We start from the raw sequence: 15,058 nt of genomic DNA on the forward strand, positions 1-15,058 counted from the left end.
TTTCAACACATGACTTCAATGTTGCTCAGATGACTGCCTTCCTAGCCTACAGGAGAGGAAAAGAACAAGAAGTCTGCATGGGAAGGTTTAGGAACCAGGTGTAAAAGTGGCACACAACAATTTCATTCCTTACCACTGATGAAAATTTTGTCACAGGTGCACATCTAACTGCATAAAAGACTGAGAATGAGGTAGAGCTGAGCAGTCTAGGCCAGTGTTGTTACGGAAGAAGGAGAGCAGATCTGATGGACAAACAGTGGTCCTGTCACACATCTCTAAACAATACGTCTGAGTTTTGCTTGTTTTCAAATTTTAAATGAATGGGAACATAATATGTGATTCTTTTGTATCTAGTTTCTTCTGTACGTGTTTATGCCCCTTGGATGGAAGCGTCTCAGACAACCTGTGAGAGAATATGGGACATAAAGAAATGCTCAGGCTGGGTGCTATGCTACCTGAACTATTCAGTCCCAGCAAGTCACACCTCCCAGACTCCACTTCCTCATACATAATAAGGAGTTGATTAACTGACTCTCTTAATCTCTGTGATCAATCATAATACCCACTCATCTTTAGTCACACATGTTATTTCAAGGCTTTTACATCATGAATCTGCACTGAGTCATTCTACTCATTTTCCCCCAGCACCCACACCAGCAAGACTGATAACTGGCATTTGCACAACGGCCCTTGAAGTACTGAGCAACTTTTATATTCGGCAAACACATCAAAACTAACTGGCCTGAACTTGGGCCCCTCTGACCCTCGCCTTATTAAGACTATATTCTAACTGAAGGCAACTCACCAAAGGCTCTATACATGAAATATTGAAAGCTGATTGATAAGCTATTAATATTTGCTTCAAAAAATACTTCAAATTCTTTAATACTCCTTTCTTCAAAAGGTGAGGCCTAATTCCCCACTCAACAGTGTGTGCTGTTTTTGGTGACACAATTCTAATGAACAGAAAGTGGTAAAAAGAATGGTGACTTATGAAACTAGGTCATAAAAACTGAACTCGGTGTGTGTGTTTGCATATACATGTATGCACACGCTCATGTGCATGTGTGTGTGTGTCTCATTGCTGGGAGCAGCTAGCTGCCACAACATGAAGATATTTACACACCTTGAGAGAGGGGTCCACATAGCGAGGAACTGAGATCTCCTGACAAAAGCTGGTGAGAAACTGGGGCCTTTACCAACAGCCACATGAGTGAGCCACGTTACAAGTGAATCTTCCAGCCCGACTCAAGCCTATACAGCTTCAGCCAATAAAAGAGTACTATCTCAGGGCTTCCCTGGCGGTCTAGTGTTTAAGAATCCACCTGCCAACAGAGGTGACACAGGTTTGAGCCCTAGTCCAGGACAATTCCATATGCTGTAGGGCAACTAAGCCCATGCACCACAGCTACTGAGCCTGCACTCTAGAGCCTGTGAGCTACAACTACTGAAGCCTGCGTCCCTAGAGCCCGTGCTCCACAACAACAGAACCACTGCAATGGAAACCCACGCACCACAACTAGGAACCAGCCCCTGCTCTCTGCAACTAGAGAAAGCCCGCACACAGCAACGAAAGACCCAATGCAACCAAAAATAAAAAAATAAATAATTTTTTTAAAAAAAGAATAAAGTACTTAGGATAAATTTAACCAAGGAGGTACAAGACTCATACACTGAAAGGAAAAACAGCCCTAAAAAACAATAAAGCTTACTAAATTCAGCAATATACACATCTGATGAGTCCATCAAATGTTAAGTCATATATAATAACTACCTACTTCTGAACATTCTTGAACTGTCCAGAAGTTCATGAACCTTATAAGGAATTAAAAAATCTGAAACTAAAGCTCTGATTTGATCGAGATGGTGGCAAAGGTACATAATAATTCGGAAGTCAGCAAAACACTAGAACAAAAAGAGCAAAAATAAAAAGAGAAGACTTTTGCTGTTGTTTTCTGACTGCCTAATTTAAGGCAGCTTTGAATAAAATATTTTTAAAAGGCTGAAGTTACAGGTACAAATAATCAATTAAAAATAGTTAATGCTATATTTAAAATGGATAACCAACAAAGACCTTCTATAAAGCACAGGGAACTCTGTTCAATGTTATGTGGCTGCCTGGATGGGAGGAGAGACTGGGGGAAGAATGGATTCATGTATATGATCGACTGAGTGCCTTTGCTGCTCATCTGAAACTATCACAACATTGTTAACTGGCTATACCCTAATACAAGACGTTTTTTTAAAACAGTTAATATATTCACAAAGCCACTGAAAATTCTTACCACCATAAAATCGGAGCATACAGCCAAGGTCAGGATTTGCTGCCTCCTCTTGTATTCGTGCAGGGTCATCAAACCCCAGCCTGGATAAGTAATCATAAACAATCTGAAGAGGTCGTTCGGTAGGTTCCAGTCTCCTGCTTACACAATTCAGAAGAAAAATATTTGGTAAGCTATAAACACACTTTATTTGATTTTTAACATCTTCTAATATGCTCTAGATTTTTACTTCTATATCAATTTTCTTTAATATCTTATGATACAACTAGTGGTGCTCAAAGTTTCTGGTCTCAGGATCCCTCTGTAGTCTTTGAAGCCCCCAAAGAGCTTTTGTTTACATGGGGTTTATCTACCTATTGACATTTATCTACTTATTTACTGAGAAACTAAAATTAAGAATTTCTAAATATTTATTCATTTTTAAGTAACAATAAACCCATTACATGTTAACAAATATTTTCTGAAAACTGTTATTTTCAAAATAGGACAAATGTAGTGATAAGATTTATACTGTTCAGCACTTTGTAAATGTATTTAATAACTGGATAACAGAAGGCAGATAAGCTCTAAGATGTGTAGTCTCTAGAAATCTCCATTGTATGCTTATGAGACTGAGAATTAAAAAGAAAATTAATACCCCATTATTATTATGAAATAGTTTTGACCTCATGAACCTCTTTAAAGAATCTTAGAGACCCCAGAGGGTCCTTTGAGAATCTCTGGTTCAAACTTAAAGGCATCAAAACTATGAGGTGTAAAAGATTATACTCGCCCATAACTGATTTCACATAAGCTGGAACACAATTAAAAATGGAGACTTTGGGTTGCTGACCTCTGGCTTCATAGATGGATTTTTCCAAAAAAGTTAGGAATGAAACTGCCCAGTAATTACCCAGAAATCATTCTGTTTCATGGTTATGACTGAAAGCAAGGAAAAGCCAGAATGTCAGTAATCATTTGTGGCTTCTGGGGATACTGCATACTTTAAATCACACGAACTTAATGCTTCCTTTACAATTATTTTAGGAGAAAGCAAACAGTTATAACAAGTACAGCAGCTGAGAGCATGAACTCCAAAAGTCAGACTGCCTGGGTCTGAGTCTTACTTCTGCCACTTATCAGCTCATGTGTGTCCTTAGACAAATTATTTAACCTCATTGACTTATTCCTCAGCAGCCTAATGAATGACAACAGTGCCTAACTCACAGGGTTGTTACTAGAAGTATTTATTTATTTGCTTATAAGAAGATATCGTACAGTACATAAAGGGCTTAGCAAATTATTTCACATGTAGTAGTGTTCGACAACGTACTGACAATTATTATTCAAAAAATTCTTAGGAACGGAATAAAATTTTAATGAGAATAAAAATAGAATGTCTCCCCCAACTGAAACAACAATCAAAAAACAAGTATAGGAAAGCCTATGTGTTTAAAAGATCTTGAAGAACATCACTCTTTAAAAGGATTCTGTTTAGAAAACTTAAGAGCTGTATTAATCACAAGAAACATGATACACCTTCCATCAAGGCATAAAGACATGAAGGATCTGTGTTTTGTGGTTCAAGAACTAGAAAATACTAGTTGACAATAAGATTTACTTTTTAAAAACATGAAATGAAAATACTACAAAGTGAAATATAAACAACTGTAAAACAAAATTATAATGCAGAAATGGAAATCATATTGATGCATACCAAAAAACAAAAAGATAAAAATAAAAGCCACGATGTGGCCCCTCCTGACCCTCCTGGCTCAGTTCTGACTTCCAGCTTCTGTAAACTCAGAACTACTACATGGGGAATGACCAAAAAACTAAAAGCCTACAAAGATCAGCAAATACTGAATCTAACAGAAATGGAAAATATACTTTTCAGAATAAAAACATCAGTTACAATGAATCTCCTATCAAATAAAAGAAAAGTCCACAAAGGGCTGTGACAATATTAAGCACCTTCCTCATACAATGGTAGAATCCTTCAAAGAAGGATACATTTTAAGAGACTTGTAATAAACTATCCTGGAGGGGTCAATTAGTCATGTAACAGGAAGACTGGCTGAAGGATTAAGCTGAAGACAGGGTGACCACGGGCATAAACAGCTCCGTCTTTCCATGTCAAGAATGGTTATTAGATTTAGTCTAGACTGATCCAAAGAAAGGGACTATGAGCAGTGAGAAGTTGCACAGGTAGACTTGGATTAAAAATGAGGCAGAACCTTAATAATTAGAGATGCCCAATAATGAAACAGACTGTCCATCAAAATAGCTCTGAGAGAGCCACCTGTCACAGACAATTTAGAAGAGTCTGCTCTAGGAATCAAGTCAAGCCAGATGATCTTTAGGGTCTTTTACAATTCAGGGGTCTATGATGTATCTAAGACATCTTCCTGCTGCTGCTGCTAAGTCGCTTCAGTCGTGTCCGACTCTGTGCGAACCCATAGACAGCCTCTTACCAGGCTCCTCTGTCCCTGGGATTCTTCAGGCAAGAACACTGGAGTGGGTTGCCTTTTCCTTCTCCAATGCATGAAAGTGAAAAGTAAAGTGAAGTCGCTCAGTCGTGTCCGACTCTTAGCAACCTCATGGACTGCAGCCCACCAGGCTCCTCCGTCCATGGGATTTTCCAGGCAAGACATCTTCCTAGTATAATACAAATTCTACCTAAACACTGCTATTATTTTTGGATACAGAGTTCAATGTATTTAACTATAATTCCACATATATGGTATATATATATGACTATATATACTATAACTATAATGATCACATATTAAGACCAAGAAATTTTACTTTCAAGCTCTATCTTATCAGCTCAATTTTCTTATTTCTCTCTGGAAAACCAAGAGAATTGGAAATATCCTAACATATTTTGCATCATCAGATTTCCTGATCTAAAAAGGCTCTGTAGATTTTGGAAACCCTCTTTAACTATTTCCACCAAAAGAAAGTATTTTCCCTGGGAGAGAGGGAAAAAAACTAAGAGAATCTCTACATCTGCTCTCATCAATTTAGTATAAATGAGCAAACAAGAAATATTTCAAGAACTGCAAAAACAAGTAAAATGAGGGACTAATTCTATTTACTCATTAAACTCATCTGCTTTAGGGAGTACAGAGTATGGGGGAGGGAAAATGCTATCATATGCTTATGGATTAGTTCTGTGTTTCAAAGTTCCAAAAGTTTAACAGGCTGCTAATTAGCTATGTGTTAAATCTCTCATAAATCAAAGGAAATACATCTATTGCAAAACAGGTGTAAGACAGAATATGTTAGCAAAGAAAGGTTCCATTCATCATTTGAAATACTTCCGTTAAGGCTTTAAGAAGAGACAGTGAGACTATTGTTGTTAACAGTGTGTTTCTCGGGCTTCCAGAAGCTACAACAGTCCTTGTAAATCTGAATATATGTACATCTGGTTATTTTTCTCCAAACCAGCCAACCAATACCGTAATGCTATCAACAGTGTTTGTAGCTCTTGCATGCTAAGTCACTTCAATCATGTCCAACTCTTTGCAACCCTATGGACTGTAGCCCTTGTAGCTCTTAGCCAACAGTTACTCTGAACAGTGCCCACAGTTAAGTTACAGGAAGGAGAAGAGTAAGTTTCATTTCAGGGATCACTCCACATCAAGGAACATGAAACTGAGCAAACTCCAGGATACAGTGGAAGACAGAGGAACCTGTGTGCTATACAATCCACAGGGTCCCAAAGAGTAGGTCTACAGTGACTAAACAACAACAATCACTCCACAAGAACTCTAGTTAATAGTGAGAGTACATTCTTACAACCCAACACACTGTATCCAAGACCCTAACACAGCACAGAGCAGCATTTTATACATCAAAGTCAGGTTAAAACTCAATCTCTGGCCAATAAGGTAAAATCTGCAAACTTTTAAGACCAACAATACATATAATGATACAGAAAACAAGGATACTTTGATGAATGTTTACTCCACATCTGACACTATGCTAGACGTGTCTCACATTTTACAAAACTAGGAAATAACTAAAAGAGAGTGTTGCATAATTAGTACATATGACATCAGGGTTTGAACCTATGTCAATGTCCTTACAAAGCCTCGCCTTTAGGCAAACAATATTATTTTTAAAAGTAGTTAAAATAACTTATGCAGAAGAGAGCTCAAAGTACTTCCTATGTTAACTTATACCAGGAATGTAAAAAGTTATGTTTTAAAATTACTATACATAGTTAGTCTGATACATCCTCATTTCAAAGATACACTATTTTTATGCGTCACTGTTGTATAAGAATCCTGCTAGTCTTTGTAGTCCCTGGTTTCTGTGAGGGGGATTCTAAATTCTTGAAATTTCCTGAGTAATGGGAGTGTCTTAGTTATTCACAAGCGCCTTGGATCACCTCTCAGTTTATGCTAAGAGATGAGCTGACACAGGATGGGAGCTGGTCACAGAAAGCCCAACCTCCTGAAGAGAGGCTTGGGGCTTGACATGAGCCCAATCTTGGGGGAGGAGAGGGCTGGGGATTTAAATTTGAGTTCAAGCACAAGATCAATGATTAAATCAATCAATCCTACCCTATAACAAAAACTCTGTACTGAAGCTTCCTGGTGGATGAACACACTCATGGGCTGGGAGGGTAATATGGATGCTCCCTATGTGTATATTCATTTGGCTCAGACAATAGAGAATCAATTCCTGGTTTGGGAAGATCCCCTGGAGAAGGGAATGGCTACCCACTCCACCAGTATTCTTGCCTGGAGAATTCCATAGACAGAGGAACCTGGTGGGCCACAGTCCTTGGGGATACAAAGAATCAGACATGACTGAGCGACTAACACCTATACTTAAATAGCAATCTTAAATACTGCTTCCTTGAGTTCGGTGGAGTGGAAATCTCAGCAGTGGCCACAGGACTGGAAAAGGTCAGTTTTCATTCCAATCCCAAAGAAAGGCAATGCCAAAGAATGCTCAAACTCCCGCACAATTGCACTCATCTCACATGCTAGTAAAGTAATGCTCAAAATTCTCCAAGCCAGGCTTCAGCAATATGTGAACCGTGAACTTCCTGATGTTCAAGCTGGTTTTAGAAAAGGCAGAGGAACCAGAGATCAAATTGCCAACATCCACTGGATCATCAAAAAAGAAAGAGAGTTCCAGAAAAACATCTATTTCTGCTTTATTGACTATGCCAAAGCCTTTGACTGTGTGGATCACAATAAACTGTGGAAAATTCTGAAAGAGATGGGAATACCAGACCACCTGACCTGCCTCTTGAGAAACCTGTATGCAGGTCAGGAAGCAACAGTTAGAAGTGGACATGGAACAACAGACTGGTTCCAAAGAGGAAAATGAGTACGTCAAGGCTGTATATTTATATGTATTTCATCCTGTTTATTTAACTTATATGCAGAGTACATCATAAGAAATGCTGGACTGGAAGAAACACAAGCTGGAATCAAGATTGCCAGGAGAAATATCAATAACCTCAGATACGCAGATGACACCACCCTTATGGCAGAAAGTGAAGAGGAACTCAAAAGCCTCTTGATGAAAGTGAAAGAGGAGAGTGAAAAAGTTGGCTTAAAGCTCAACATTCAGAAAACGAAGATCATGGCATCTGGTCCCACCACTTCATGGTAAATAAATGGGCAAACAGTGGAAATAGTGTCAGACTTTATTTTGGGGGCTCCAAAATCACTGCAGATGGTGATTGCAGCCATGAAATTAAAAGATGCTTACTCCTTGGAAGGAAAGTTATGACCAACCTAGACAGCATATTCAAAAGCAGAGACATTACTCTGCCAACAAAGGTTCGTCTAGTCAAGGCTATGGTTTTTCCTGTGGTCATGTATGGATGTGAGAGTTGGACTGTGAAGAAGGCTGAGCATCGAAGAATTGATGCTTTTAAACTGTGGTGTTGGAGAAGACTCTTGAGAGTCCCTTGGACTGCAAGGAGATCCAACCAGTCCATTCTGAAGGAGATCAGCCCTGGGATTTCTTTGGAAGGAATGATGCTAAAGCTGAAACTCCAGTACTTTGGCCACCTCATGCGAAGAGTTGACTCATTGGAAAAGACTCTGATGCTGGGAGGGATTGGGGGCAGGAGGAGAAGGGGACGACAGAGGATGAGATGGCTGGATGGCATCACTGACTCGATGGACGTGGGTCTGAATGAACTCCAGGAGTTGGTCATGAACAGGGAGGCCTGGTGTGCTGTGATTCATGGGGTCACAAAGAGTCGGACGCGACTGAGCGACTGATCTGATCTGATCTGATCTGAGTTCGGTGAGACATTCTAGTGAATTCCTGAACCTGAAGGGGTCAATAACATGATAGTTGCAGGTGTAATGTCCTTTAACTTGTGAAGGACGTCTGTGGTTAGTGTCAGAACTGTATCACAGTAAACCAGACGGCATTGCAATAACCATTAAGAAAAAACACTGCCAATTAGACTATGACCTACCAACAAATGTAAAATACACACTGATTTCAGAAGTGAAAAACTAAAATGTAAAAACAAAAGTTTTAATAAAAGACAAATTACTTAATGTATAACACATTCTTTTTTTTTAACACATTCTTTTATAGTTTAAAAGAGTACAGAAATATGAAACAAAACAAAAATAATCTTTTTCCTTCCTCAGAGTTAATCAGCTCAGTACGTATTCTGAAACAGGACTTTCCACTCCCCTTTTTAATGCTAAAATATGGTAAACGAAACTTCAGACACTTATAAGAGGTCACCTGGCTAGTCAGTGATAGTAAACGAATTACAACTCAGGATTCCAAATTGCAAGAGCATAACTTTCTGTTAGACATATCTTATCAATTATTAACTTATCTTAAAAAATAGTGTATCAGCCACCGAAATCTTAGTCATTTTGATGACTAAAAATAAAAGTAAATATATGACCATGAGCCAAAGGGCATTTCGTTTTGTTAAGGTAATGTTGTTACAACTTCTCAAAGAGAAGGCAATGATTACACTAAGCTTCACTAGTGAGTCATTTATCACTTAAACAGTCCAATAAAACAGACAGACCAAATATTACGTAAAGAACACTGGACTGGGAGACAGGACACCTGTGTTCCAGCTATAGCTCTAGGACCAAGCAGCTGCAGGAATGTGCTGTGGACCTGACCTCTCCAGACCTCAGTTTCACATCTATAAAACGAAGGAAAATGGTTTCTGTGACTCCCACAGGGAAGTTGCTAGCCTTTTAGGCAGGACAATTTTTGCTGTACAAGACTTTCCCACACATTGAGGATATTATCTGGCCCTTGTTCCCTAAATGCTGGTAATTCTCTCCTGTAGTTGTGACGACAAAAGCGAGGCCCCCACACATATTCCCAGATGGAAAGGGCAGGAGGTGGCAGGGCTGTTAGGTCGGGTTCATTTTCCTAGAAGGTATCTCTCTCAGGTTCCTTCGAGTGCTAAAATTCTATAAATTCATAACCCCTCAGTTAAATTCAAGTGACAAGTCCATAACTAAAAAAGAGTAAGCTAAGAAGAAAATCATGGATGATTTAGGAAAAATAATGGGGTAACTTTAGTGCCAATAATCCCATTTCTAGGACCCAGCCCACGGAAATCAACAATTTAAGATTCATGGGGAGAAAAAAAAAAAAAAAAATTCACGGGCAAAGTTTAGTTATCACACTACTTCTGAGTGTTGAATGACTTGAAGCAACCCAAAGAGGTTAACACTAACTAGGACCAGGCATCATTTTAAGTACTTCCTTGCAACTCAAAATGTAGCACATCACGTAGGAGCTTAACAGAATACAGACAGACCCCAGAGCCACTGAATCAGAATCTGTATTTGAACAAGCTCCCCAGGTGGACATTAGAGTTTAAGAAGCCTTACAAGTATAAACTCATTTAATCTTCATAACATGTATAACTTATTTAACCCTTGGATAACTCTGTAACATAAATATTATCATCCTCCATTGTATAGATTAGTAAACTGAAGACAAAGCATTAGGTCACTTGCATAGTTAACAGTCTGTGCCAGGATTTGAACCCACAAGCTCTCAACCCAGAACCCAAGCTCTAAGCCATTACGGCATATTAGTTCTCAAGTTTTAAATAAGTTACAACATATGCATAAAATAGAGTATTCTGTAGCTACTAAAACTGGTATCTAAGGGATTTTTAATGACACAGGAAATTAGTTGAGGTAAGCAGTAAATAATACTGAATAAATGGTATGAGTCCAACTACGTAATTTTTAAAAATTAGACATACCTACTAATTTTGAAAAAGATCTGGAAAAAAAGGTCAGGGTGTTGGGGGAGGGGAAGGCAATATATGGAAGCTAGTGTCAGAATCTAGAGTTCAAATTCCAGGTCTCACCAGCTGAGTGATTCTAGATGAAATGATTAACCCTTTTAAGACTCATTTCCCTCATCTATAAAATGGGGAGAATATTTACCGCACAAAATTGCCATGAGGATTAAATGAGATAATCTACTAAAAGTATTGGAAAGTATTATTTCTTTGTACATTTTTTTCATTTTTTCCAAAATCTCTACAGTGATCGTAAACTACACGCCAATAAACAGCAAAGAAGTTATTAAAGAAGAGATATTGCCTGACCTTGAACATACTACTGGACCTCTCAAAAAGCCTCAATTTTCCTCAATGAAAAGGAATAATCCTACCTCTCTTACAGTTACTGTGACGAGTTAAGGAGAAAAAAATGCATAAAGCACTAAGCCTGCTGCTAAGTTGCTTCAGTCGTGTCCAACTCTGTGCGACCCCATAGACGGCAGCCCACCAGGCTCCCCCGTCCCTGAGATTCTCCAGGCAAGAGCACTGGAGTGGGTTGCCATTTCCTTCTCCAATGCATGAAAGTGAAAAGTGAAAGTGAAGTCGCTCAGTCGTGTCCGACTCTTAGCGACCCCATGGACTGCAGCCCACCAGGCTCCTCCGTCCATGGGATTTTCCAGGCAAGAGTACTGGAGTGGGGTGCCATTGCCTTCTCCTAGTAAGCCTGCTAACTAGCAAAAGAAAGCACTTAACGTTAGCTAAAATCTATCATCATCATTATTGTTTCTTTGGCTAACTAAGACTTTTTTATCTCTTACTCCAGCAAAGTAAATATATTCATATCTCAAATACTATATGATACCACTTATACATGGAATCTAAAAAAACACAACAAAACTAGTGAACATGTAACAATAAAGAAGTAAACTCACAGACACAGAGAACAAACTAGTGGTTACCTGTGAGGGGCTCGGGGGAGGTTTGGCAGGGCAATATAGGGGTGGGCGAGGAGGAGGTACAAACTATTGGGTATAAGACATACTATAAGGATGTATTGTATAACACAGGGAATACAGCCAATATTTTGTAATAACTGTAAATGGAGTGCAACCTTTAAAAATTGTATAAAACATTAAAAATTTTTTTTTAATTTTAGAAAAAGGAAAAAATATATTCATATCTTCAAACTACAGTTCAATAGTGTTTTCATTATTTTCTAATCAACTCATTGTTTTGTTTCCAAAGAGCTATTTCATTACAAAATTATCAAAGCTACGCTCTCCATTTTAAGAACAGTTTAGGTTCACAAAAGTAAATTGTATTGCATTTGGACTCTTAACAACTAACAATACAATTAGTAGTAGCAAGCCAACTAGTGGGCTTTTGTCCACTTTTCTAATATCTCTGTATACATACACATTGGTATACAGATGAGTAAGTCTAAGGTTTAAATACTTGAACTCCATCAGTCACTACCAGCTATAATGTAGGTCAAGGCTTTCCACCTGATAAAATTAGATCGGAATCAGTGTTAAGATTTAGAAAAGCCTAAGGATCACCCAGTCTGATCCTTTCGTTTTACAAATGGATTTAGGAAATGTAGTTAACTGGTGAACAAGGAAAACATTCAAGTGCTAATCTACTTTTTCAGGAATTAGTCCAATTTTTAAAAGGAACACATAATAAACCTCAGTTTAGACTTTTAAAATGATATCAATTTTTAGCTCAGCTAAATGTGTTACTATAATTACCACATTTTTAGGTAGAAGTGGGAGCCTCCTTTCTCACTTTCAACAGTATTGAATCCACAGTTTTGAAATTCTGTTGGGAGACATTTACTTATTACTGAGAAAGGGGAGGCGAGAAAGGCACTTAAGGAGCTCTTATCTGAGATCTAACTCCAAGAGCTAATAGAGTTTTTTTTTTTTAAAGCTGAATCAAAGAGTTCACATGCACAGTATAAGACTACTTTGAGACTACTTTGTGTCTTCGCATTTATATAAGATTTTAAAGAAAACACAAATGGCTTTTAAGCTTATGAAAATATGCTCAACCTAACTCTATCACATAAATGAAAATTAAAATAACAAAATTCCTATCAGATTTCCAAACATCTAAGTTTTCAGGCTTGAAAAAAGATTTGTCCTTGGAATGCTGAATTTACAATTCTCTAAAAACTGTTGACAATCATTTCTGTTCACAATCAAGTATGTACTCACGCGTGAGGATGTCAAAACACATAAAATTTAAAACTAACGTGTTCTGGAGAAAGTAAGGGGGAAATAGGTATACTGTTACATTATTCATCAAAGTATAACTTCTAGGAAGAGGAATTTGACAATATCTATCAAAATAAAAAATGCACATATCCTTTGAGACAGCAATTCCATTCCTAAGATGACTTCCACATGGGAGAAATATCACAGGTACAAGGATATTCACTGCAGCAGTGCCTGTAGTAAAAACAACTGCTAACAACCTACAGGCCCACTAATAGGAAACTGGCTAAATTTATGGTAGACTTGTAGAATGGAATACTATGTAGCCATTAAATAAATGAAAGTTATAAAATATTAACATGGAAAGGTATCTAAGATAGTGAGTTGACAAGGTGCTGCATATAGCACCATCAGTTTTAAAAATTTATATACAAATAGTGACACATACTCATGCATGAGCATAGGTACTTGTCACTCTCTATTTCCTTTTACACTTTATTTCATTCTATTTACCTGTATCACTTAAAAAAATAAAACTTCAGGGACTTCCCTGGTGGTTCAGTGTAAGAATCTGTCTTGCAACATAGGCAACACAGGTTCTGTCCCTGATCTGGGAAGTAAGCCCATGCACCACAACTACTGAGCCCATGTGCCTTAGAGCCCACGATCCATGACAAGAAAAGCCACTGCAATGAGAAGCCCATGCGCCGCAACTAGAGTGGCCCTGGCTCGCCGCAACTAGAGCAAGCCTGTGCACAGCAATGAGGATCCAGCACAGTCAAAAGTAATAAAAATAAATAAACAATTTTTTAAAAAGAAAATAAAACTTAAAAAATTATTTATTGTTAATTTAGATATTCAACCTATGATGTAACCCAAATGAAGTAACTATCAAATTTTCCTCCTCAAATACTTTTTAAATTCAAGGATTCTAATGTCAGCATCCTAAGGACAAGTCTATTTTCAAGCCTTGTGACTATAACCATCATCAGCTCCAACACGAATAAAATCCTAAAGCCCACTTCCAAGCAGAAACACATATGACTTATACTGCAGTAGAATTAATGGTAAAACTCTGACCTCACCTGACCAGGTCTCCATGAAGCTGCAAATAAAGACTTTCCCTTCCCTCTCCAGCACAAATTTCTGATGCTGGTGTCTCTACTGTGCAAAGGACAAGATGTAAGTCAGAGGAGGAGGAGGAAGCAGAGGAAGTGGTGGTTGTAGTGGCAGTGGTTGTGTCCGCTCCATACAGGTAAACACAGCCTCTCTTCACATCTTCTCTCAGCCAGTCTCTCTCCCGAGAACCAAACCTACTTCTCCTATTCAAACAATTTCTGCTCCCATTGCGCTTCATATTTCTCTAAAAAAAAGTTAAGAAAAAGAAATCGTTAGCCCAACTGTCCGACTGAGTTAGACATATTTAGTCCTTATCCCACCTTTCCACTCCTTATTCACCAATACTCGGCTGGGTACTACTTCCTCTCGTGGAGCCTTCTGCACCTGTCACGCCCATCCCTACAACTAGAAAATTTCATTCTCTTTACTGGCAGCTGTTCATGTCTCTGCCCATCATTTTCTGACCCTTTTTTTCTTTATGTTTTCAGAAAAATTTCAAGAACAACAGTAGTATGCACACTACCTAACTTTCACAAACTTTTATATTTTGCCAGATTTAGTTCAGATCATTATTCTAAAGAACATATATACAACCTTACATATATAGCTAAAGCCACCCACTACCTAAAACCCCATTTCCCTTCTCCCTCCCCAGAAACAAACACTCCACTATACTTAGTGTTTATCATCCCATGCATTTTTTTACATTTGTCCTATATGTATACATCTATAAACTCTAATATTGTTTTACATAATTTAAAACTGTATCTAAAACCTGACATATGTATGTTTCACCCTGTCATTTTTTTTCCCCTTGATTCAATACTGGTTTAGAAATATATCTGTGATATTACACCCAGCTCATTCTTTTGAATACCACTGCATGAACACATCAAAATTTATCCCTTCTCCTGCTAAAGGCATTTAGATTGTTTCTAATTTTTCATTGTTGGAAACAGTGAAAAACAATGCTGCAATAAACATTTTTGTATATCTCCATCTGAAGACTTGAGATGGAGATATACATCTGAGGCAGAGGGTCCTCATCCTCTGCCTTATATCCCAAATAAGCAAGTACAGAATCAACACAATGTTGCACAAATATTCTTTCCATTCTCATGTTTCAAAAAAAAAAAATTCCTGTTGCATTTGAAAACTTAGATATGCATATACATTGTAAAAGA

The 15,058-nt window shown here is 38.0% G+C and overlaps 1 protein-coding gene across 1 annotated transcript in view; it reads right to left on the reverse strand.

The window, feature by feature from the left end:
- Window positions 1-14,155, reverse strand: part of PHLPP2 (PH domain and leucine rich repeat protein phosphatase 2) — a 55,827-nt gene extending 41,672 nt beyond the window's left edge. Inside the window, exons 1-2 of the mRNA XM_010850918.1 lie at window positions 13,841-14,155; window positions 2,286-2,419 (exon numbers count right to left, since the gene is read on the reverse strand). Coding sequence (XP_010849220.1) covers window positions 2,286-2,419; window positions 13,841-14,112 — 406 coding nt within the window. The 5' untranslated portion in view covers window positions 14,113-14,155. The remainder of the gene's footprint in view (window positions 1-2,285; window positions 2,420-13,840) is intronic.
- Window positions 14,156-15,058: the final 903 nt, after the last annotated feature.

Source organism: Bison bison, unplaced genomic scaffold (assembly GCF_000754665.1).
Source record: "Bison bison bison isolate TAMUID 2011002044 unplaced genomic scaffold, Bison_UMD1.0 scf7180017864297, whole genome shotgun sequence".
NCBI lineage: Eukaryota > Metazoa > Chordata > Mammalia > Artiodactyla > Bovidae > Bison > Bison bison.